This window comes from Beta vulgaris, chromosome 4 (genome assembly GCF_026745355.1).
Source record: "Beta vulgaris subsp. vulgaris cultivar EL10 chromosome 4, EL10.2, whole genome shotgun sequence".
In the NCBI taxonomy this organism is placed as follows: domain Eukaryota; kingdom Viridiplantae; phylum Streptophyta; class Magnoliopsida; order Caryophyllales; family Amaranthaceae; genus Beta; species Beta vulgaris.
In genome coordinates, this window is record NC_079205.1 from 37,251,114 (window position 1) to 37,275,263 (window position 24,150).

At 34.5% G+C, this 24,150-nt stretch overlaps 1 protein-coding gene across 2 annotated transcripts; it reads left to right on the forward strand.

Annotated features, from left to right (window-relative positions):
• The first annotated feature begins 7,908 nt into the window (after nucleotides 1-7,908).
• On the forward strand, nucleotides 7,909-23,740 carry LOC104907411 (homeobox-DDT domain protein RLT3). Of its 2 annotated transcripts, none has more exons than XM_010696334.4 (18): nucleotides 7,909-8,260; nucleotides 8,782-9,153; nucleotides 13,140-13,198; nucleotides 13,739-13,894; nucleotides 14,006-14,128; nucleotides 14,269-14,325; nucleotides 14,418-14,628; nucleotides 15,114-15,214; nucleotides 15,900-15,986; nucleotides 16,135-16,266; nucleotides 16,391-16,531; nucleotides 16,763-16,885; nucleotides 17,189-17,602; nucleotides 19,419-19,835; nucleotides 19,949-20,563; nucleotides 22,448-22,552; nucleotides 22,680-22,887; nucleotides 23,223-23,740. In XM_010696334.4, exons 1-18 carry the CDS (start codon nucleotides 8,128-8,130, stop codon nucleotides 23,267-23,269), a joined length of 3,501 nt encoding a protein of 1,166 aa, XP_010694636.2. In that variant the 5' UTR covers nucleotides 7,909-8,127; the 3' UTR covers nucleotides 23,270-23,740. The 2 variants fall into 2 exon arrangements, with proteins under 2 accessions (XP_010694636.2, XP_010694637.2); XM_010696335.4 differs by having other exon boundaries at nucleotides 8,782-9,144.
• Nucleotides 23,741-24,150: the final 410 nt, after the last annotated feature.

Here is a 24,150-nt window from a genome sequence, read left to right on the forward strand (position 1 = left end):
GCAAGTGGTTGAACAATATTGGTCAAGAAATCATGTATTTCTTGATCAATTCTTGCTCGGGATGATCTTCTTTCATCAAAACTAGAGGAACTAGAGGAACTTGAAGGGGAAAAGTTCAAGTTGAAGGAGTTCATTCTACAAATTAGCGATTGTCTTTAGATTTGGTGTGAGCAAATGGTGAACAAGGATGCTTGAGTTATATAGCAAAAAATAATATAAAGGCAAGGACAATAATGAAAAAAGTAGTACAATACATAAAAGCAGAACAATAATGTAAAAACCAGTACAATAACATTAAAAGCAGTACAATAATGTAAAAAGCAGTTCAATAATACATAAAAACAGGATAATAATGTAAAGAGAAGTATAATAATGTAAAAAGCAGAAAATAATGTAAAGGGAAGTACGTACAATAATGTAAAAAGCAGAAAATAATGTAAAGGGAAGTACAATAATGTAAAAAGCAGTACAATAATGTAAAAAGCAAAACAATAATATCAAAAGCATCACAATAATGTAAAAAGTAGTACAATAATGTAAAAAGATGTATTTAGATGTCAATTCATATAATAAGTAAAGCTTAAAATTTACACAAGTATATTTTCAAACTTTTTTTTATATTAATTGAACTTAAACATACAAATATTAACTTTTACATAAACTTCTACATCAAACATAATCAAAAATTTAAACTTAAACATAAACTAAATTGGAATGTAAACTAAGCATAAACTAAACTCAAACATGAACTAAAATTTAAATTTAAACGTAAACTTAAACATCAACTCAAACTCAAACATGAACTACACTTAAACATAAACTCAACTTAAACATAAACATAACTTAAAAAATTGCATTATTCGTCAACCAAGTTGTTAGTGTCTCAATCATACCTGCCTCAAATGGTGTTAGATTTTCCTTTGCATACAATGCTTGCAGCAAATCCATGTTCTTATGATACTCTTGCACTTTCATCATCCTGGTTTGCAGCGTTATTTCTTGTTCCTTTGCAACAACCTTCCTTGTTTGAATCTCCAACCGTTTGTCTTCTCTTTCAACATTTGCACTCCTACCCTCTGAATGGATTCGAAGTCTTTCATTAAATGAATTGAAACACTCAATTGTATAACCAAATACCCCTTTGAGCTTAGACTTCGCTTTCTTAACACCATAGGGGCGTGTGTCCACATCACCTCCTTCGCCACTAGTAGGTGTCTCGGGCATTGAGTCGCTTCTATCAACTCTCGACCTTTTATCATTACTTCTACTTCCAGGTGAATCCACATTTTCTTGTGGATTTTGTAACTATGGACCTCCATTTACGAAACTTCACCAACATTTTCCAAGCATGTTTGAGGATGAACCTACCATGTTTCCTATTATGTAATAAATGAGCTTCTTTCAGAACATGATTATCGTTTTGACTACTCTTCTTTCTTGTAAGAGTTTCATCATAAAATACGACCCACCTTAAAATCCGTGGAGCAAGTCTACTCCAACGACCTTTCATCATATCCGCATTTCTTGGAGCAATTTCTATTGGTTTTGTTATTCTTCCTGTCTCGAAAGCTTTCCAAACTTTTCCCCAGAATACACCTTTCATTTGGCTCGTCCCAATCACCTTATCAAGAGAAGTATTCATAAATGTAAAGAGAAGATTTTCATCTTCAACATGATCCTAAATACCACCAGAACTTGCTTCTGCGATAAGTGGGTTTTGCGATTGAGTGGGTTGTGATGGTTGCCGAGATTGATTAGCTGATAGTAATTGCGAAAATGGTTGAGTTGGTTGAAGTCATCACTTCTTGGTATTGACCAACGCCATCACCATGATTATAGCTGGTAAAGTAGACACGTACCCGTTGACCCGACCCAAAATACTCGACATGAAACCCGTTTTTCACACGAAAATAACGACCCGAAATAGAACTGAAACTCGAAATAACCCGGTGACCCCGGCCCGAATCTAAATAGATCTGAACCCGAACATACATGAACCCAAATCCACCCGACCTGAAATTGACCCGATAATGATGACCACAATCCGAACCCGACCCGAAATATTGTCATATTAGTTACTTTTTAAATAAATTTAAGGAAAATATTGTCATGAAATAATATAAATGATTTAGCCATTGATCATTAATTATTTAATTTACTCTCATTAGTCTTATATGTGTTATATTTATTGTAACACCCCCAAATTACTCACTTTTAAATAAATAATTTAATAAATAATATTTGAGTAATTTAGGAGTATTACCGCCACGTGACTAACACGCTTTCGGCAACCAACTACTAACTAACCAAAATAACTTGCAGCGGAAGACTTTAACCAAAAATAATAATACTTCTTTATTAATAAAAGTAAATATTGTCTCAAACTCAAGATAAATGAAACACTCTAATCTAGGTGAAGATCCCCTTCCTAGTATGCTCCCATGCACATCCAAAATTCACCTGCAAATCTGCTTACCAAAAAGGTAAACAGGGCAAAGCCAAATAGGAAAAAGAAAATACGCGTCAGTATAAAACTGAGTACGAAATGTACTAGATAAGTAACACATTTGTTAGTTGTAACAATTTTTCATTTCGAAAACTCCATCACCAATAATTCAAGAATAACTCTTTAAGAATAAACTATTTTCAAACACTTAATAATAATTCAAGAATAACATTTTAAGAACAAACTCTTCCAAACACTTGAATAATAATTCAAGAACAACCTTTTAAGAACAAACTCTTTCCAAACACTTGAATAGTAATTCAAGAATAACCTTTTAAGAATAAACTCTTTCCAAACAACTTGGATTAAAAATAATCCTGAAAACAATTCCTCTTCTTATCTCCCCTTCTATTTTGCTAAGTGTGCACACCCCCAAGCTAGTCATCCCATCACGGAGCTATATCAAGGGGTAACTATAATTGCCAACAAGTGGACTTTGAATATCTTGATACTAATCAAGCGGAAACAATAATAATATGACTTGTAAGTCATGATAAATCTCCTTTTCTCATAAACAACATTTTGAACATTCAAAGTTCATAAAAAGCAATCAACCTTTCCTTGTAAAAATATAATTTTCCAAAAACGATAACAAAACTTCTATATAAAATATATTGATAAAATCATTCCTTCTTTTCACTTTCAAGAGTGAATAATAAAAATTGTAACCATTTTAAACCAAATTTCTAAACCAATCCAACCAATAAAATCAATAAACAACTTTATCATATAAACCACATTTTAAAAGATCTAGCTACATAACGTACCTTGATCTTGCACAAACTATACTAGTATCTTCACTTATTCTTATACTTGAGCTTTCTCATAACCAACCAACAAGTAATCTACCACATGAACTTAATCATGAATTTAAACATGAAGTTATCATGAGCATAATATTTTTGAGTAAGAAATATGAAAATATTTTTCTTAAACAAAAGAAATTGAAACTTGAATAAGAAATATAAAACTAGAATAGATAGGAAGAGAAAGAAGAACTTTGAAGTAAGAATTATGATTTCAAAGTTTTTGTGTGGAAAAGATGGCTAAAGGTGTGGGGTATTTATAGGAGTAGAATAGAATACTTAATTTTCAAAATTAAAGAGTTTGTAACCTTCACCATAAATTAGGAGTTAAACCAAGATTTGTAACCTTCATCATAAATTTGGAAAAACAAAACTCCCCCATTTACTTCACAATCCCGTCAAAAATAATGGCCTAAAAAAAATTTTTTTTTTTTTTTTTTTGGTTTTTGAATAATTTTGACTAGGATTTTAAACCAAAAGTTTAACAAATCCAATTTTGGCGCCATATTCCGCCAAAATAATTTAAAACAATAAATATACTAAAATATCCTTTGCTTAAAATATTTATTTTAGAAAATAAATATAAAATACATATTTATTTATTTAAATAAATACTAAAAATACGGGGTATTACATTTATTTACGAGATTGAAAACTTGATCTAATCCGACCCGATATGTCCTGAAATCTCATGGGCTCGATATTAACCTGCAACCGAACGAACCCAACAGTAACCCGAATACAAAGTTGACCCGATTATGACCCCGACCCGTATGACCCGTTTGCCACCTCAAACCATGATCACCTTCTTGGTAGTGACCACTACCATCAACAACATCATTGTTTGGAGATGAATCTTCTAGATATTGAGAAAATCCATAATTAAGATCAGGTTGACGATATGAAAGGTTGACATTTTCAGATGGAGATTCATGGTAGAAGTCACATATTGAGGAAAATAATATTGAGAATTTTCACTCCTTTGATTGGTATTTATTTAAGAGGTTGACCATAATTTGGCTGATTTTGAGAGGGTTGACGATAATTTGACTGATTTTGAGAGCTATTTAAGCGATTTTGTTGTTTAGGCATTTGATTTTTTGAGCGGTTTTGGGGTGGATTTCTTATATAATTAGGCTGATTATGATCCATAATTATAAGAATTTGAAAATAAAAGAGCAATGGAAGAAGAGCTAATGAAATAAATTAGAACAAGTAGAAGAAATTAGTGAAGATGGAGAAAATTAAGTGTGTCCAAAATATAGCAAAATGAGTCTCTATTTATAGAGCTCGAAAAAATAGAGCCGTTATTTTAATTTTTTGGGATTTGTATATTTTAAAATATCACCGTTACAAAATTTACAACAGTTATATTGTTAATGGCCAATAGCAACATGACATGTGGAAAGGCGTGACAAATGTCACGCTGCAACTGGTGCTGACACACGTGCCTGACTTTTTAATTTTTTTTGGTTTTCCGCGCAGCAAAACGCTGTGTTTTGGCTGTGAGGAAAACCAATTTTTTTTTAAAGTCAGATTAGGCAGTGGGTCGCACTCCCACGCGTGATCATCCTTTCACTCATCCCATACCAAATTTTTTTCTCCAATCACCCTTTGATCTTTTTCCCAATCATCATTAAGAGGTTTTTTTTTAAAGATCAACTACTTGATTTTTTGTTACACTTATCATTAAAGATGCTCTTATAACCATCACTTTTGAGGAGAAGATTGTATTATATGTTAGCAACGTAGAAATATATAAGAGTACTCCTAATCGTTGCCCTCCTTGTGGGTTATGAGGAGAGAGAGTATAAAAGTAATATTAGTTTATTAGGAGAAAGAAAAAATTTGGCCAAAAAACTGATGCCCACTCTTCATGATAGACTAAGAAAAAGAGGAGCAAAGAAGAATTGGAGGAGAGAGAACATATGGTGAGGTAGATGGAAAAGTGAAAAAGTAATAAAATAATTAATGATCACAAACTATAGGGCAACTATTGGTTGTACTTTAAGAAGTAGAGTGTAGAGGCTTAGGCTATGTTCAGTTCATCTTATTTTTGCTTATTCCAGATCTAATCAAATCAGATCAAATCAGATCAGAAAAAATAAGTTCAGATCAGATCATATCAGATCAGATCATGCTTATATTTAAAAGCTCATTATTACTATTAATACTAGTATTTACTAGTACATTTGTTCAAAAGGATCATTATTGTTACTGTTGTACTTATTAATTATTAATATTGGTAATTATTATTAATCTTGTCATTATAAATGTCATTGTTATCATTATTTTAAGTTATTTTGTTCTTATTAAATAATAGAAAATTAAAAGCCACGTGTTAAGAACATAAGACTGGCGCAAAAATAAAAAATATATAAAATATGATAGCTCAAATTCATGACAACGAAACTAATAAGTTCGGATTACATTTCAAAATAAGCTAAGTGCGAGATACAAATTATAAATTTAGTTTCGGTATACCTCTTTTTACCGAATTCCAAATCTCTCTAGCTATTTGAAATTGCACGCTATCCATTTCTTTCTTGCGCAAGTCATAGTTGTTTGTATATCTTATTTTATTTTATATGAAAAAAAAGAGTTGAGTCTGCCGACTTCTCTAGTGTGAAACATTTTTTTTAAGGGAAAGTGTGAAACATTTTATAAGTGCTCTTATAAATCAATGACTTGGGTTATATAATTATTTTTAGTAATAATTATTATTATTATGATTATAATTATTGTTGTTATTATTATAATAATGATAATAATAATAGTAATAATAATAATTATTAATGAAAGTTGTGTAAAAGTTGTGATAGAAATAAAATGATAATAATAGTAATACTATAAATAAGATCTTATATTGTATTCCGTCAAAAAAAAAAAAAAAAGATCTTATATTGTATTGCATAATAATGAATTACAAAGTAATAATATAATCAATATATATATATAAAAGAGGAACTTTTCGGGAGCATAGAACGCGCCACCTAGGATTGCCACGTCATCTTATTAATTTAGAGATAAAATCAAAAAAATTTATCTTTTAGGGATCTATTATAACTAGGAATCTTTTATACGTACTACATTTAGAGTTTGAGAGATAATAAAATTTAGAGTTTGAGAGATAAGAATTTATTCACTCTACGGCTATGACAAAAATAAAAAAAAATTATCTTTTAGGGATCTATTATAACTAGGAATCTTTTATACGTACTACTATACTGTATATTCACTCTACGGCTATGATTCACATATAAAATCACAAAATAAAAAAAAAAATTGATTCATGAGATTTGCCTAAACCATACGATCGATAACATCTAATGAACTGCTGCAAATCTACTAAAGTAGCCAACATTTTCAATGACAACTTCTATGCATTTGTGGCCACTCAATATCTACTTTATTTTATTTTTACACTTTTATTATAGTGATAGACTGATATGTTAATTAGTTGACAATACCGGTCAACATGCCTTAACTTATTAGAGATGGAAAGAACCATTGCAATACTAACTTTATATCAACTTTTTATAAACTTTATTAATATATAATTAAAGATATTAAAGATAATCTAAAAATAAGGGTATAATGACAAATATTTTATCAATTCTTTTTCTACTACAATAATAGGTTTGGGCATGATTTTTAAGAAAATAAAAAAAATGTGTAGTTTATACTCCTTTAATTAACAAGTGTAGGGGATAAGTAAATCCTTAATAAAATAAGCGCAACTTTATGAGGCAATTTGATGAATAATTAATGATGATTTTATTAACATAAAGTAAAGATAATATTGACAATTATAGTTGTTTTTTTACTAAAAGTTGATTGGTCCAAATAGATAATTAATAGATGAAGTATGTAAATAAAATCGTGTTGAAAAATCTCATTTTACAGTAACACAAAATCAATAATGTTAACAAAAAATTACAAAAAATATATATAAAAAACAACCCGTGCAACGCACGGGCTTCAAAACTAGTAGTAATAATATATTTTATAAAAGATAAGATCTTGTAAATCAGACTAGATCAGATCAGACTAGATTAGATCAAAAAAATAAGTTCAAATCAAATCAAGTCAGATAAGTTCAAATCAGAAAATTTCAGGTGAACTAAACATAGCTTTTAGAGGGTAACTTGTTAGGCTATGTTTAGTTCACCTGAAATTTTCTGATCTGAACTTATCTGATCGGATCTGAACTTATTTTTTCTGATCTGAACTTATTTTTTCTGATTACAAGATCTTATCTTTTAGATTTTTCTCAATATATAAGAAAAAATATAGTCATGTGGGGTCTTGTTTATTCGTCTCAATGAGTACTTTATTAATATACAATTATTATAATTTTTACTAATATGTAATGAAAGATATAATGATTTTTAAATATAAGCATGATCTGAACTGATCTGAATTTATTTTTTCTGATCTGATCTGATCTAATTAGATCTGAAATAAGCAAAAATAAGGTGAACTGAACATAGCCTTAGTTGTTCAAATGTTCATTCACTCTAGTGACTGACTTTGACTCAGTAGGCACCCTATTAATTTTGTTTGCGCTAACTAGATAATTTCCTGCGCTTTTTTTAACCCGACAAAGAAAAACCAAAAGATATTTCCCCCCTTGGCTCAAAAAAACAGATGATGTTAAACCCCTCACACATTACACAAACCCCTAAAACCCTAAACTCGCCTGCAACCCCCTCCACCCTTCTTTCTACCTCAAATTAATGGAACTTTAAAAATGGCGATAATATAAAACCTGCTAAATTCTTCACCATTTTCTTTTCCTCAATTTAATTTTTCATGGCAACTCAAACTCACCATATCTATGGACCTCTCACTCTCTCTCCTACGACCAGTCTCTCTGACTTCGACGTTTGTAATTTGCTCCCCAAAACTCCTCTTCAGCTTCAAACACTCGAACATTTGTATGCTGGTAATTTTTTTACGTTAATTTCTAAAACTCATTTCTCAATTCATTTGGTATTATTCAAGCATTTTATTTGCTAATTTGTCACTCTTTTTTTTGTTTGTGTGTTAATTTTGTTAATTGTTACTAGTGATGAAGTAGTATTGAGTTCGTTAATTGACAGAATTAATAGTAATCTCAATTCAGTTGGCATTTGGAAATTGTTGATTTTAGCTTGTTCACTCATTTTGAGTTCCATCGTTTAGGTGCTTTTTTAATTTGTGATTTATTAATTTTTGTTTTGAATATGTATGGATACTTATTAGTGATGGAGATGCACATATCTCGCTTCAATCGCTAGTTTTTGCTCTTTTGGTTCAGTGCGATGGATTACTGAAATTGCAATCAGTAGTGTTTTCATGTTGGTTAATATTATTGATAGGCCGTTTTTTTATTGACTTTTTGGGCTATTGATTACTGTTTGAGTTGTTTATGGGTGAATTTGTGGGGCATTAATGATATGCTAATTGTTTGGGTTATATGAACAGATGATAAGCATCCGACACGGAGTAGATTGAAGGACTATGCTTCGGGTTTAGGGCTCTCTTATGAGCAAATAAGTAGATGGTATGTTCAGCGACGTCAAAGAGATAAACAAGATGCTGCCAGAACTCAAGGAGTAAATGTGTCAGCGCAGAGAACTGCAAAGGGGAAGGGTAAAATGGATAAGAAGAAGAATTTGTCAAGTTTGGAGCCAGGAGAGCATGAGAATTGTAAAAGACGACCCTTTTTGGCGCAAGATATGCTGTATTCTCCGGACCATATATTTATGAAGATATTTAGGAAAGATGGTCCCTCCCTTGGTGCAGAATTTGATCCTCTTCCTTGTACAGCTTTTCAAGGTCGCAAAGGTATTGCTGGTTGGTCTTCTCTATTTCAAATTACATTCACTTTGATTTTAGGTGTTTTCCTTTTTCGAGGTTTATGTAACTGATTGATTTTTTTAGTCACATAAAGTACGTTATGAGTCTCTTATCTTGGATATTATTGCGTGCATTATCTTTCCTTGGTTCATGGTAAGCTTATAATATTTTTTTGCCAACAAAGCTCAGCAGAATTTACAAATTTCTACCAACATACTCCGAATTTATAATGACAGCTTTTTAGGAGTTATTTAATTTTGAGGTAACTATAGCCTTCTCTGAGATCCGCACTGCCTCCATTCTGCACCATTAACTATCTATGTGGATTTTCTTTATTTGTTGTTTCTGAATGGTGATGCCATGCTGAGTCAGTTTGAAGACTCTGTTTTCCCCTTAGGTATATATGCTCACTACACTAATGAAAATTTAAAGGCTTATAATTCTACTTGTATCCCACATTGTTTTTGGTTGCTTGCTAATCTTGGAAGTTGGAATAGAGAACTATATTTGTTAGTTGTGTGTGCGCATAGGATGCAAGGTCTATAAAATTACTCAGAATTTGGTGAATGTTCTGTTTGAAAAGGCCCACTTTTGTAGCAGCGACCCTGTTTGGTAAACAAGGAGGTAATTCCGTCTCCCTAGTATCTTTCTCATTGCTCTGGATATAGATGAGTTGATTAAATTCCTGCTATAAGTGAATACATGGTGTACTAAAGTTTTTCTTCATTCATCTATCAACACTCAACATTAAATCAAGTAAATACATGGATTCTATACTCTACCATACTAAAGTTTGTAGAATCCTTTTAGCCCCCAAGACATGCTCTACCTAAGAGTTCAGTAATTCATTATAATTCAAAAAAGCTCAAAACCGTCGATTGTAGTTAGCAAACCACTTTTTTAAACTACACCTCAAAAAACATGTTACCCACTAACACTTTTACATAGCTTACAGTCCTCACTGTTGTTCATTTATGTTACTCGTCATGGGGAGTGTCAGGTACAGGATACCCCAAGGGCCAATCACTATTCACTTCAAAATTCAAAATTTCAGACATGGGGAGAACATCCAACATTCAGGAACACAACATTCATGAAACAAATTCCCGATTTCAGAACAGTTTTGCAGATGCTTTTAATGTCAAAGATACACATAGTGACATAACTGCAATTCAGGTTCATTTGTTATGCTAGTTCTTGGAAAATGCGACTCTGAACTCTCAAGTGCTTCTATAAGCATATATCACTCAATTTCATCTTCTCTTGCACTTTCTTCTTAGAGGTTTTCTCTACGAGTTTGTAGTTCAAAATAAGTGAGGACTAAAGCACCATGGTTGCAAACTAAAGAATCGGGTAAGGATTCCATACCCTTGTCAGAATGTTTATTAAGGTAAACAACATTAGCTCAAGAGTGGATGTAGCATAGTTGCTGATAAAAAGTCTTTAATAATAAAATCAAAAATAAGGAACTTTTAGTTCTTTGTAAAATTCTTCAGAAATGCTAAGGACCTTCACATTTCAATCAAATACAGAACAAGCGAGAAGGAGCTTAAGAATATTGAGGAATCTTCAAATAACAGTTCATCCTTTCTTACCGGTACATGAAGTATGTACAAACTATAAAGCCCCCTCCCACCATAGAAGAGTAGTCACGTTGATTCTTCCACCATACCTACAACAAGATTCCAGGGATACTTCTCCGATTCTATTTTTGAGCTAAATCTGACTCTATAACAGCAAGGCTCTATACTATCATTCTGCTCATCTAGGCATATAACACATTTTACTTTACATGGTATAAACATTGCAAGAGCATCTACATACCCCATCTTACCTTATAAGTTCTAACATAAATCAAGTAAATATTAAAGTAGTGATGTTAGAACTTAGAAGGTAGGATGGGGTATGTAGATGCTCTTGCAATGTTTATGCTATGTAAAGTAAAATGTGTTATATGCCTAGATGAGCAGAATGATAGTATAGAGCCTTGCTGTTATAGAGTCAGATTTAGCTCAAAAATAGAATCGGAGAAGTATCCCTGGAATCTTGTTGTAGGTATGGTGGAAGAATCAACGTGACTACTCTTCTATGGTGGGAGGGGGCTTTATAGTTTGTACATACTTCATGTACCGGTAAGAAAGGATGAACTGTTATTTGAAGATTCCTCAATATTCTTAAGCTCCTTCTCGCTTGTTCTGTATTTGATTGAAATGTGAAGGTCCTTAGCAATTCTGAAGAATTTTACAAAGAACTAAAAGTTCCTTATTTTTGATTTTATTATTAAAGACTTTTTATCAGCAACTATGCTACATCCACTCTTGAGCTAATGTTGTTTACCTTAATAAACATTCTGACAAGGGTATGAAATCCTTACCCGATTCTTCAGTTTGCAACCATGGTGCCTTAGTCCTCACTTATTTTGAACTACGAACTCGTAGAGAAAACCTCTAAGAAGAGAGTGCAAGAGAAGATGAAATTGAGTGATATATGCGTATAGAAGCACTTGAGAGTGCTGAGTCGTACATTTTCCAAGAACTAGCATAACAAATGAACCTGAATTGCAGTTATGTCACTATGTGTATCTTTGACATTAAAAGCATCTGCAAAACTGTTCTGAAATCGAGAATTTGTTTCATGAATGTTGTGTTCCTGGATGTTCTCCCCATGTCTGAAATTTTGAGGTGAATAGTGATTGGCCCTTGGGGTATCCTGTACCTGACACTCCCCATGACGAGTAACATAAATGAACAACAATGAGGGCTGTAAGCTGTGTAAAAGTGTTGTGGGTAACATGCTTTTTGAGATGTAGTTTAAAAAAATGGTTTGCTAACTACAATCGACGATTTTGAGTTTTTTTGAATTATAATGAATTACTGAAATCTTAGGTAGAGCATGTCTTGGGGGATAAAAGGATTCTACAAACTTTAGTATGGTAGAGTATAGAATCCATGTACTAAGAGCATCACCAATGGGTGGGTTGGTCTTAATTAGTTTTTATGTTTTTGTCATTCTCTCTCCTTCCCTCCTTCTTACCCCTCACATCCCATCAAAACTCACACCAACTCATCTTTTTTTTGTCACAATGATTTGGTTGGTCTTATTTGGTTTTTCTATGTCTATCTCCTACTTTTACCAAACCCCGCCATATACTCTCTCTCCTACTTTTACCAAACCCCACCATATACAATATTCACAAAAAAATTGGGCCCAGCTTTTTTGCCACTTGTCGACTTTTCCCTCACCCCAAGCACACCATCCGAGGTGCTGTTGGTCTGGAATTCTAGACCAACCAGCTCCAAGGACCAAGTTCCCCAACGGTTAAACCAATTTAAACTAGTTTTACTATTTGCTAGACCAATTAAAACCCACCCATTGTAGATGCTCTAAAGGTTACAGTGTTGAGGTCTTTTTCTTGATTTTGTGGATAATTTGATACATCATGGTGCTTTTGTAGGCCTCCTTTTGTAAATGAGTAGCACCTCCTTGGTATTATATGCGCCTACTGTAGCTGTCTTGGGAAAAAGAAAAAGAAACTGATAGATCTGGGCAGCACTGTGGTGCTTGACCCCTTGTCATAGGACTTGCTTCAGGGTTGACTCCTTATCTACAAAACATACCTTCTTATCTCGCTGTCTTATTTAGATATGTAAGGGTAATTTGTTCAATTGGAAAGCTTGAAAACTTAGTGACTCCTCATAAAAGGGGTTCCTGATTCTGTTGTGGTGAATTGCTTTTACCTATAGATCTGTAGACTTCTACAATCCCTTCGCTAATCAATGGATGGGAAGGGAAACGCTAATTATGAATTTGCACCCATGTTGTGTGCCTTATTCTCTTATTAATTTGTTTTTTTAACTGTTCATTCATCTATCAACACTCAACAAGGGCTTCATCATCTGTAGAGTTTTAGTATAAATCGTGTAATATCATTCTTGTTCCCCCGTAGTTGGTAATCTTTCGTTTTTCTTCATGCTGTTGAGCAGATAGCAGATGTCTTGAGGCTGCATGTGAAGGTGAACAAAGGGCGCAAAAAAGGAGGAAGGTAAGGGCACAGTTTAGTAATTCTAGAAAGAGTGATCTTGGCACATTGTCTGACTTTTTATTTTATTTTATTTATCTTAATAAATTTATAGAAAAAGAATATATGTGTTATCAACAAATAAAAAGTACAAAGTGAGAGGGCAAGCCGTCCTCAAACAAACGTAACTATTGCAAACTCACCCAATATCTTTGGGTCTCGAGATTTAACTCGTAAATGCCTCATCTGCTTTAGCCGATCCGAGATTGAGTGAGATAAAATTCTGCGACAGCAAATAAATGCTGATACAATAAATTATAAGATAAGGTGGTTCTTGAAAAGATGTCAATTATGTCCCAATCATGCATGTCGTTATATTACCATCAAAGCTTTACTGCAGCCTTTTCTTCTTAACCCTCCAAACCCCACAGATCGCTTACCCAAGACAGGAAGGGTATACGCAGGAAACACCTTTTTTTCACAGATAAAGTGCTGCATGATAATAGAGAAGCAGGTGAGCAGGATTCACTTGGCAAATTAATTTTTGTACTACTTCAATTGTAGGTGACAAGACCAGCCATTTTAGACTCTGAACAAAGGGGTCAAATGAAAACTCCTACGAAGAAGCATGGAAAGGGGAAAGGTTTGATGTCAACCTTGCAGCTTGTGAACACTCGTGCTTCTTTTCGAGATAATCTTGGAGCATTGGAAAGAGGGAAGGTGCTGAAACATTTCACTTTTATCTCTTAGTAATTGAGTGGCTTTCATGTTAGTTTTTTCCTCAGTCTTTTGACATTTTTTTCCGCTGCCATTTCTCTGTTTCATCTCTAGACGCTTCCATGTAAAAATAATCATCCAGCAAAAAGATATGGCATGGGCAAAGGATTTATGACTACTTCACAGTTGGCAAATGCTAATTCTAAGAGGAAAACCCAGAGACGGAAACCTTCAGTTGTATGTGATCTGTCTTTTGAAAAAATTGTGTCATGCAATGCCACTTTTGGTAGCATTGTATAAATAAGTTTTTTTTTAAGGTTTATTTCCGATTTCAAGGAATGTTGATTTTTTGTTGCTCTTCTGCTATGTGCAAACAGCTCAGAAAGTCAGGAAAAAATGTCCAGAAGAAGAAGCCTCTTGCACGGCAGAAAAAGGTGACCTGTTCGATTTTGCATGGAACATTTTGGTACAAGTAGTCTAGTACTACCAGGAAGGACGGCTATAAACTTACCCTCGTATGTATCAGGTTGAATCTAGCCGGAATGAAAAACAGAAGGCACGCGGAGGTTGTTGCAAAATTGCTTTGGATTTGGGTTGCTATGAAAATCTCTGTTCATTTTCTGCCCTGGCAGATGATGAGGAACTTGAGCTAAGGGAGTGCCAAGCTGGACCAAATCCATTGACTTGTGGTGCTCATTTTGCTACTGGTGGGAGTCATGGCTGTTCCCTTTGCAAAGGTTTGTTTATTTGTTTTCCCTTGAAACTTAAGAACTACACGTCTACAACTGCCTGCTGTTTGCTCCCGCTGTTCAAGATAGAGCTTCACACTTCCTTTGGGTTTCTTCATAAGTTAGAATCACTAACTAAAATACTAGCTCTCGTTTCTTTCATCCAAATCGTTTAATGACATCTTTTTCCTATGTTACTTGGACTCTTCACTTGTCCTCAAGTCCTCGTGTTGGATATTTGATACTCGGACATGGGTATAGACGCTTTGACACTTCACGACTTAGACTCTTAGAAACTTACCCGAGTTTGAGTAACTTGGTCTTTTCTGTTTCCTTCCTTTTCCAATATTTTGTATCATTCATTTAACGACATGCTTAATCTCCATGCCGAGCTCACGTGTGAAGTTCTTTTAGGGACAAAAGGGAGTGTATATTAGAGAGTACTTATTTCCCCTTCGAGTTACAGACTACCAATACTTTATTGTCAAAAGCAGGTCTTCTGCCAAAGTTTCCTCTTGATTCTGTTAGAATGAAGAAGCCACTCTTTATGGACCCTTGGAAATCTTCATCGGAGCTTGAGAAGAAACTATTTAAGGTAATTTGATTCTAAATCTACCATTTTATACATGCAAACCTTAGTATTGATTTCCGCTGCTTCCCCCCCACCCACCCTGGAAATGTCATCAAGTACAAAGAATTTCCTTATGGTGTTTTTCAGTGTAATCATTATTTTTTGTGAACTTACTGCGTTATACAATCTACTTGTTTTTAGTTTTAGTCAAGATTGTAGTTGAACGCATATATTGCATGGCATTGTGAAGCTGTTTGTGGTAGCATTTGGATGGGCAAGATTCTCATGGCCTCATGGGTGTATGATTTGTCAATTAATGTCTATAACAGTACTCATGTTGTTGAAACTTCAACAAGTGCACAATATGAACTTACAAATAACTTTTGCAAATTTTCTGTTTTATATTTGGATTTATTTTGTACTTTTTGGGAATTTTAGGGGTTTTGTCCTAAGTGCCAGGCTAACATTCATATGCTGTAGTCTTGTAGGTACGTTAAGCACTCCAAACATTTTTGCTATTAGTGTGAAACTAATTTCTTTATGACGCTCAAAGCTTGCATTGGATTTTGTTTACTAACTCGTTCAGTATCTCTTTAATAAAGGGGAATTAAAAGAATTTGTTGAGATGTTGCTAATTTTTTATTTTTGTAACTGATCTGTTTCAAATGTCTTTTAAGTTTTTGCTGATGAATATTGCCTCTGTTAACAGGTTTTCCATTTTCTGTACACTTATGCGGTAATACTTGATCTTTGTCCATTTACTCTTGATGAGTTTGCGAAGGCATTCCACGATAAGGTGAGTTGCTCTGTTTTTCTTGTATGCAAAATTTTACCATTACCAACGTATGGCGCTTGATCTAAATTGCTTCACTTTCTACTTGACCTTTGTTGCATGCCACATCTTACACATCAATTGTAATTTCCCCCTTTTTATTCGCTTACAGGACTCCCCATTGCTGGGGAAATTACATGTATGCCTCCTTGGTCTTTTGCTGTCTGATATTCAGAAGGAGATCTCTACTGGGGTTTCCATTCGTTCAAATAAACATGGCATGTTTCTGAATTTGCTCAATATGGTGAGTACTAATTGTGTAAAGAAATGCTATTTCAGAATGATGTGTACTTGCATCATGTTAAGGTGCATGTGTTTCTCAGAAAAAAAAAAGTAGTTTAATTTCTTATTGATGGATAATGTGACAGGCTGAGGCACAGAAGTTTGTTGTGAACTTCTGGAGAACATCTCTGAACCCTCTGACTTGGACGGAAATATTGCGACAAGTCTTGGTTGCAGCTGGCTTTGGCACGAAAGATTGTAACCAAAGTAAAAGATGCCTTACCAAGGTTTGTGCTGTTCCTTAATAGTGATATTTAGTAGAAATTTTGTGTAGTCTAAGCTGTGTAATGCTGTAGTCAATTATTTGTTTTTGTTCTTTAAGGTTTGCTCTCCAGGAGATTCCTGACGGCGTAGATATACACATTTAATAGATATTTCATGTCTCTTTTCTAGTCTGCAGTGTTAGTGTGTGTGTTTAAGAGTCGATGCATTCTGATTTACATTCCTTTTCCTGCCAGGAAGTAGATCATATGGTCAAATACGGATTGCACCCTGGTACATTGAAGGGTGAGCTTTTCAGCATTTTGTTTGAGCAAGGAAACAAGGGAATGAAGGTAACTGAGTTGGCAAAATCTTCACAGGTCAGTCTAAATGTTTTGTCGTACATGATCCTTTGTGTCTGATGCGAAAGTATGAATGTATTACTTTTGTGAGTAGTGTATGGTACCCCTTTTGTTGCATTTTATCTGTCCACTTAACTGAAATTTTTTCTTTCCATATTATCTTTCATGTAAAATATCATTGCACTTTTTTTTCCATTGTAAATATTTATGTACTCTTGTCAACTTTTATACCAAATCAGTAACATTTTTTGATAATGATAACTTTGTATTCGAGGTAATTTTATTGAACTTCTTATGATGAAACTGTGGTTTTGCTTGAAGATTGTGGACTTGAATTTGGGAAAGACAAATGGTGGACTTGAAGATTCAATCTGCTCAATATTGGCTAGTGATATTACTTTGTTTGAAAAGATCTCTTCATCTGCATATCGTCTACGTTTACCATCAATCTTGATGAAAGATGAAGATGCTCTGTCGGATAGTGAAGACTTTGGGAGCATTGATAATGCAGAATGTGACTCTGGAAATTCTTCTTCACGACCTGATATGGGACATCAGTCTCCTGAAAGTAATCCATTGAGTATTTCCTGTGTTATTGATGAAAGTCATCCGGGGGAATCATGGCTTTTAGGTCTCATGGAGGGAGAATATTTTGACCTAAGCATTGAGGAGAAGCTGAACGCCTTACTTGCTCTTGTTGATCTTGTAAGTGCAGGATCCAGCATTAAGATGGAGGTAAGTTATAGCGACCTAGATTTTAAAGATAACTTCTAATCTTCATTGAGTCGCCTTTTTTTAAAGCTTTCTGTTAGTTTCTTGCTTTTGTTCCCTGTCAATCACAATACCACTGTCCACAAGCTGTCCCTTTTTCCCCTTTTCTGAAAGAAAAAACCGACAAGCACCTTCGTCATTCTCGGCTCTTGGTGTTTTCCTTCGCCTGGGGAGGGAAGAGAATTTGCAAAAATGAAGTAAGAGAAGGGAGTGTTATAACAAGGACAGTGTTATATTTAATGGAGTTCCATACAAAAGTGCCCTCAAGGCATTGTTTCAATTTTTCAAATCATATTAATGAAGAATGTCTCTTCAAGAGCTCTTTTGTAATAATGAAAGTGAACCTGTAATAAAGATGAGTTTTATAATCTCTTGTCCCTCTTTTATGTAAGAGATTCTGCTTGCTTCTAGAAACACAAAAATTTCATGATATTGATAATAAATTTTGTAGATTTTCTCCTTGGACCATCTTTTGCAGTTCACTACCACTGTTAATCGTGGCATTGGGGCAATTTAAAATGCTATGGTTCTTGTTATGACCTTTTCTAGATGAGATAAGAAAAATGGTCACAACCCTTTGTTTTGTTGACTATAATGAAATTGATAGGAATATGGTGAATTTTCATGTCTTTATGATGCTGATTGTATTTCGTACCGATTGGAGTATTACGTTCATATCATTTTCATGAGTTCCCTTGAAATATTTGCTTGGCCAGAACCTTTTTGTAGGTTGTTGCTTCAGGAAGGTTGTCTGCATGTGTAGCTGATTTTGCTTAATATAATATGGTTGGTTTGAGTCTCTTCAAGTGTTTCTTTGTTTATCTTCCATACCTATCTGTTTTTACCATCTTTATGAAGGTTGTGTTATCACATGTGGAAATTCTTGAATTTGCAAGCTAAGAAATTTGGGTACCCTTGTTTCACCTACCATTTAGAAGGTACCAATTCTCTCCGAAGTAGGAAGTTCTAATGAGGAATGAAGCTATAAGGAATAGTTCTTCAGAGGAAGTGAACTTGTACATAAATAAGAGAAGTGACGAACAACTTTATAGATTTACTGATAATAGTTAGTTATCGCTGTGTAGGCATTGCCTTTAATACCTTTCAGATCTCTCTATAGTTTCTCTCTGCTTCTGTCACTACTTTCTGCTTTCACTGTTTTCATCTTTTTTCCCTAAATTTGTCGAGAGAAGGTTGGGTCAAGTAGATAGCTGTTACATAGCCTTTTTTAAAAAGGTTGTAATAGCTGCATCTTAAAACAGCAATGCTCTTTATTTGCGTCCTGCATTGTGTAGACTTGGATAGCTAAAAAATTTAAGAAATGACAGATGGTGCTTGTCTTTTTATGCCTTCCAGAATGGTATATGACGCTGAATATGTTATGAATCCTGGATGTCTTTTCAGGAGGCCTAGTTTTGCTTTGGCTAATGGTGTTTTACTTATGGATTGATTATATAATGGTTGAAACTCGTGATGCTTTTCTGGTTAGGGTGACTTTGGGACTCAGGCATTCGTAGACTTGTTTTGCAAATTTTATTCGTTTTGCTAATAGGTTTAATCTGCTTGTCCTATCACTTATTCTGTTTCAACCTAATTCAAATCCTAAATAAAAACAATCACATATATCGTTAATTCTATGATATATTTGCAGTTCTAACTCCTTTGGGGGCTTTAGGTATCAAGTTGTTGCAGGAGAACAGGTTGATATATATTAAAGCTTATATTGCATGGATATATCTTAATCATAATGACGTTTACTTGATCTGCAATTGCTTTATAGGATCCATCGACAGCACTCACAGAATGTGTTCCAAGGATATATCAGCATGGGTCCGGAGGAAAAATTAAGCGATCAGCAATTAGTAGACCCAGTTCGCTTACCTCATCTTGTGGCAATGATAGAGAAAGCCGTGGTGTGGAAAATGGGCATCTGTCTTCAGAAATTTGTCCTGTTGATTCATCAGTGGTAATATCAATGATGTACAAAGAGGATCAATATTCTGGCAAGGACAAAGGTCCAATTGGCACAGGAAATGGAGATCTACATCCAATGCAATCTATTTTTTTGGGTTCTGATCGTAGGTATAACAGATACTGGATCTTTTTGGGTCCTTGTGATACTGATGATCCTGGACATAAACGAGTATATTTTGAGTCTTCTGAAGATGGTCAGTGGCAAGTGATTGACAGCGAAGAGGTGACGTTTGCTAATCTATTTCTTTTCTGTTTATCTTTTGAATTAAGTTGCATCTCCTCTTTTTCCTTTATTTTATCTAATATCTAGAACATGTCCGCTGAATATGGTTGCAGGCTCTATGTTGCTTGCTGGACACTTTGAATGGTCAAGGTAGAAGGGAAGCCGTTCTATTTGCATCTTTGGAGAAGCGTGTTCCATTTCTTCTTGAAGAAATGTCGAGCAGTGTACTGGATGAGATTTGTGTCAGCCAGTCAACACAATCTGGTCTATCCGAGATAGATAGGATAAATGAAGTCAGCCTGTCACCCATATCTGATATAGATAACCTATCTTTGGGTGAGCCTTCATGTAATACTGTAACATCATCTAGTGCTGCACTTTTCAAAGTTGCGAAGAAAGAAGAGCAAAAACAGAAATATGAACGCCTCCAAGCCTATGACTCATGGATATGGAACGGTTTTTACTCCAGTCTTCATTCTGTTAGACATGGTAAGCGGTCATTTTATGATTCATGGAGAAGATGTGGAAGTTGTAACGATCTGTATTGGCGAGATGAGAAGCACTGTAACATTTGCCATACAACATTTGAGCTTGACTTTGATCTTGAAGAAAAGTACGCTATCCATGTGGCTAAATGTCAGGGCCTAGAAGAATCTGATGTCTATCCAATGCATAAAGTCTTACCATCAAACCTGCAGGCTCTCAAAGCTGCAATCCATGTGATTGAGGTTTGTTTACTTTGGGCCAACTTATAATTTAACCTTTAGTATTGGGCCAATTGATTATCTATAGTTGCATTTTAACTTTGGCTAAAATTTATGACTTTACAACATTTATATTCATTTGCGTTGTTTACCTCATTGAAATTAGATTCAGATGCTATTTTCTGGAGTCTGTACTGGTGCGTTATGAGACCGACCTTCAACTTCTTTCGTTTAGAATCTAGATTTTTGATATATAAGATACTTTATATCATTGTCTGATCTGATCTGATCTCAGCTGATCTACAATGCGTCTGTTTGTTGCTTTCAGATAGTTTGCTTGATGATTTGGCTAGTTAGATTTGATTGTACAGATGACCTTAAGACTTTAGAACCCTGCAGTTACTCACCCTAAAAAAAAATTGAAACAGAACAGGGAAAAGAAGAAGAAAAAGCACTAGGAAAATGATCTATATATCTATATAGAATGGGTTCATTGGTAGTTGGATGAACTTGAATACTTTGTGACGTAAATTTATGTCCGGTTTCTCCTGTTCCTTTGCTATTCATCCCCTATTTTTTTATGTGTTTCTAGATCTGGATTTTCCTTGCAACATGATTATTAGTGTTATAATATTTAATAGCGTGGCTGGCTGAAATTCTAAGGGAAAGAAAGGAAGGGAAGAAGAGGGGAGGTAGGGATGCAGAAGGGAAGATTTTCTTTCTTAATGTTTCCAACTTGGTAAGGATATCGTTCCTTCAAAAAGCAAGGAAAATGAATCCTTCCTATTCCCTTTCTTTGACAAAACATACAAACTAGAAAAAAGATTATTTCGTCCTTCCCTCCCACTCTCCCTCAACAGATTCCCTCATTTAAGCAAATTATGGTTACATTTTGATTTGATCTCCTCATGACGGATTGAAGAGTGGTAAGATGTAATACTGCTTTTCCTTTGGGCAATAACATTCTAGTAACATGTGTAGCCGTGTAGGATAATATACCAATGGATCTATGTTGAGACTGGATCATATTATAAATCTGTAGAAAGTTGAAGTTGGTGGAAGGATTATTTCATGGGATCTTTGACTCTAGGAGGAATATTTATGAGAGTGGAGGTTTTTCTGGGTATCTTTTAGTTTATTCACTTGATGGGATCTTAACACAAAAAGATTGGGATTGCTGCCAGCCAGGGATTTCTACTTTTCAATCTTTTTCTGCTCAAATCACCTAGGGAAACTCCTAATTTGCTGCCCCTCCTTTTTTCTGACTCCATTTGAAGGCCAACATCTAAAAGGGAGTGGAATGTTTCAGTGGTCGCTACTTGGAGAAGCTTAATATTGGAGGTTGAAAAAGGCATTTTCACGCTTGTGTTTTTGTCTTGCTAATGGACAGATGAGGAACCTCTTGCTCCTGTGGTGTAAACGGGTAGTTCATGCTTATCTTTGGTAGAGGCTATTTGGTATTATTGGGATAAGGTGGACTAATCCAGCTTGTTTTTCATAAGATTTGCTGGTCATTGTGTGAATATAAGAGGTCTTGTGGTCACAAAACATTGTGGTGGTCTTTTGTTCCACCATTATGTAGGTGAATGGTTGAAGAATAATGATGGGATTTCCAGAATAGGGTTCCTAGTCAAGCTTCTTTGCTGGAGTAGGTAGGCTTTCTAGTTTCTGTGCGCCAATGATCATGGGTTAATCTGTGGCGCGTCCCCCTTGCATGTCTGGAGTCTTCACTTCCCCCTCGATTCTTCGCTTATATTGTTAGACTTCTTCCACCATTTTTGAACACATTTTTCTTTCCCATTACTAAAATATGTTATGATCATAAAAATTAAGTTCCTTTGGCAGATGCTCCAAAATTTTCTTTTATTGAATTATTTTGATGATCACAAACTAACATATATATTACAGTTGATTATGCCCGAAAACGCACTGATTGGGGCATGGAAAAAATCTGCTCATAAGCTTTGGGTAAGAAGGCTCAGACGCACCTCTACTTTACATGAGTTTTTACAGGTATGCTATCTAATTATTTTATGATATACTCTTCGTTTTTTTGATTACTTTATATCGTCCTTATGAAGTGGTTCTATATCATCGTTATGAAGCTACTGAGATGTTCACCTGCTATTTCTCATAAAAGGTTTTAGCTGATTTTGTTGGCTCCCTTAATGTGGAATGGGTGTCGCAAAGCAATCTCACCCAGAAATGTGAGTCTTCATCTGAAGATTTTGTTGCACACTTCCAAAATATGCCCCAAACCTCATCTGCTGTTGCACTCTGGCTGGTGAAGTTTGATGCCTCGATTGCTTTGCAATTGGATGAGGTAGTGGTAGTTGGAACTGGTAAAGGTATGCTACTTGACAAAATCTTTTATTGCCTCAGCTTTTTCCAACTCTTTGCTTTCAGTTGATGTCTGGTTTACAGAGGTTGCTATGCTGTATAGTAAGTTATAGATGTCTTATATGAAGCTTGAAAAAGTAATTTGGATAGGATGGTGCTTACTAGTTCTTTTGTAAAAAATGATCCATGCGTCTATCACCTTTTATTTGATTTAGAGTTAAAATAAGCGTTGATGCATTAGTCTATCTAAAGAGGGCCACTCGATCTGTTTTTGCTTTTGAAAATTCTTCTTTAGCCTTTGATGTCTTCAATTACATGGTTATTTTAAATTTGCCTATATCAGGACAGGAGTCAGTACCCCCAGTCACTGTTTCAGATGATGAGCAATGAGATGTGCATCGCTGAGCTCATGGAGAACTCGTTTTCTTCCTTGTACAAGAGGCACACAGATAGAGAAAAGCTATGATCTTGTGAGAAATTCTTTGGCTAACAGCTCGGAGGCTTCGAAAGATGATTTTGGAATGGTCGGATGGTCAATTTGTACAGAAGGGTTGCAGGCGTTACTTCACAATTTTTTGATTATCTTGGGCAGGTTGGCTAATGAGATAGTGTACAGTTAGAAGATTTTGATGAGAGGCGCTACCACTCTCTTGTAAAATTAATTTTATACACACTAGGAATCAATCATCCATACCCGTGATTTTCTTGTAAAACAATGCTCTAAAGCAGAAAAGTTTTGAGGTTGAGAGTATCATATTGTTCTGTCACCAAACAATGATGGCGAGTTCATCAATACTTGTATATAAATAAATATGGAGTTTATAGCTCAAATATGGCAAATGATGCGATGTTACTAAGTAAGCTGCTAATCTTGTGAATAATTGAACTGCAGAGATTCTGTATCTTTGATTGTGTACCCTTCAATAAAAACTAACTTTTTTTTTTTTTTTTTTTTTTTTTTTTTTTTAATTTGGTACGAATTACTTTCGTGTTTTATTGTTAGAGCTATTCTTGTATGAGATTGTGTCATGGTTATTGGTATGATATCATTATTTCACATTTATATAATTAAAAGACAATGCTTAAACACGTGACATGTCACATGTGCTCGTGAAAAAGAAAAGCAATAAAGTTAATGCTGCTGGAAAAGCTTTTAGTCAAGTGCTTCTTGTGCTTTTTGCAATTCAACAATCTATGATTATACATTGAAAATTAAATAAAAAGTTGCCACTTTCTTCGCAAATGAAAGTTATGGATATATCGAGCATATG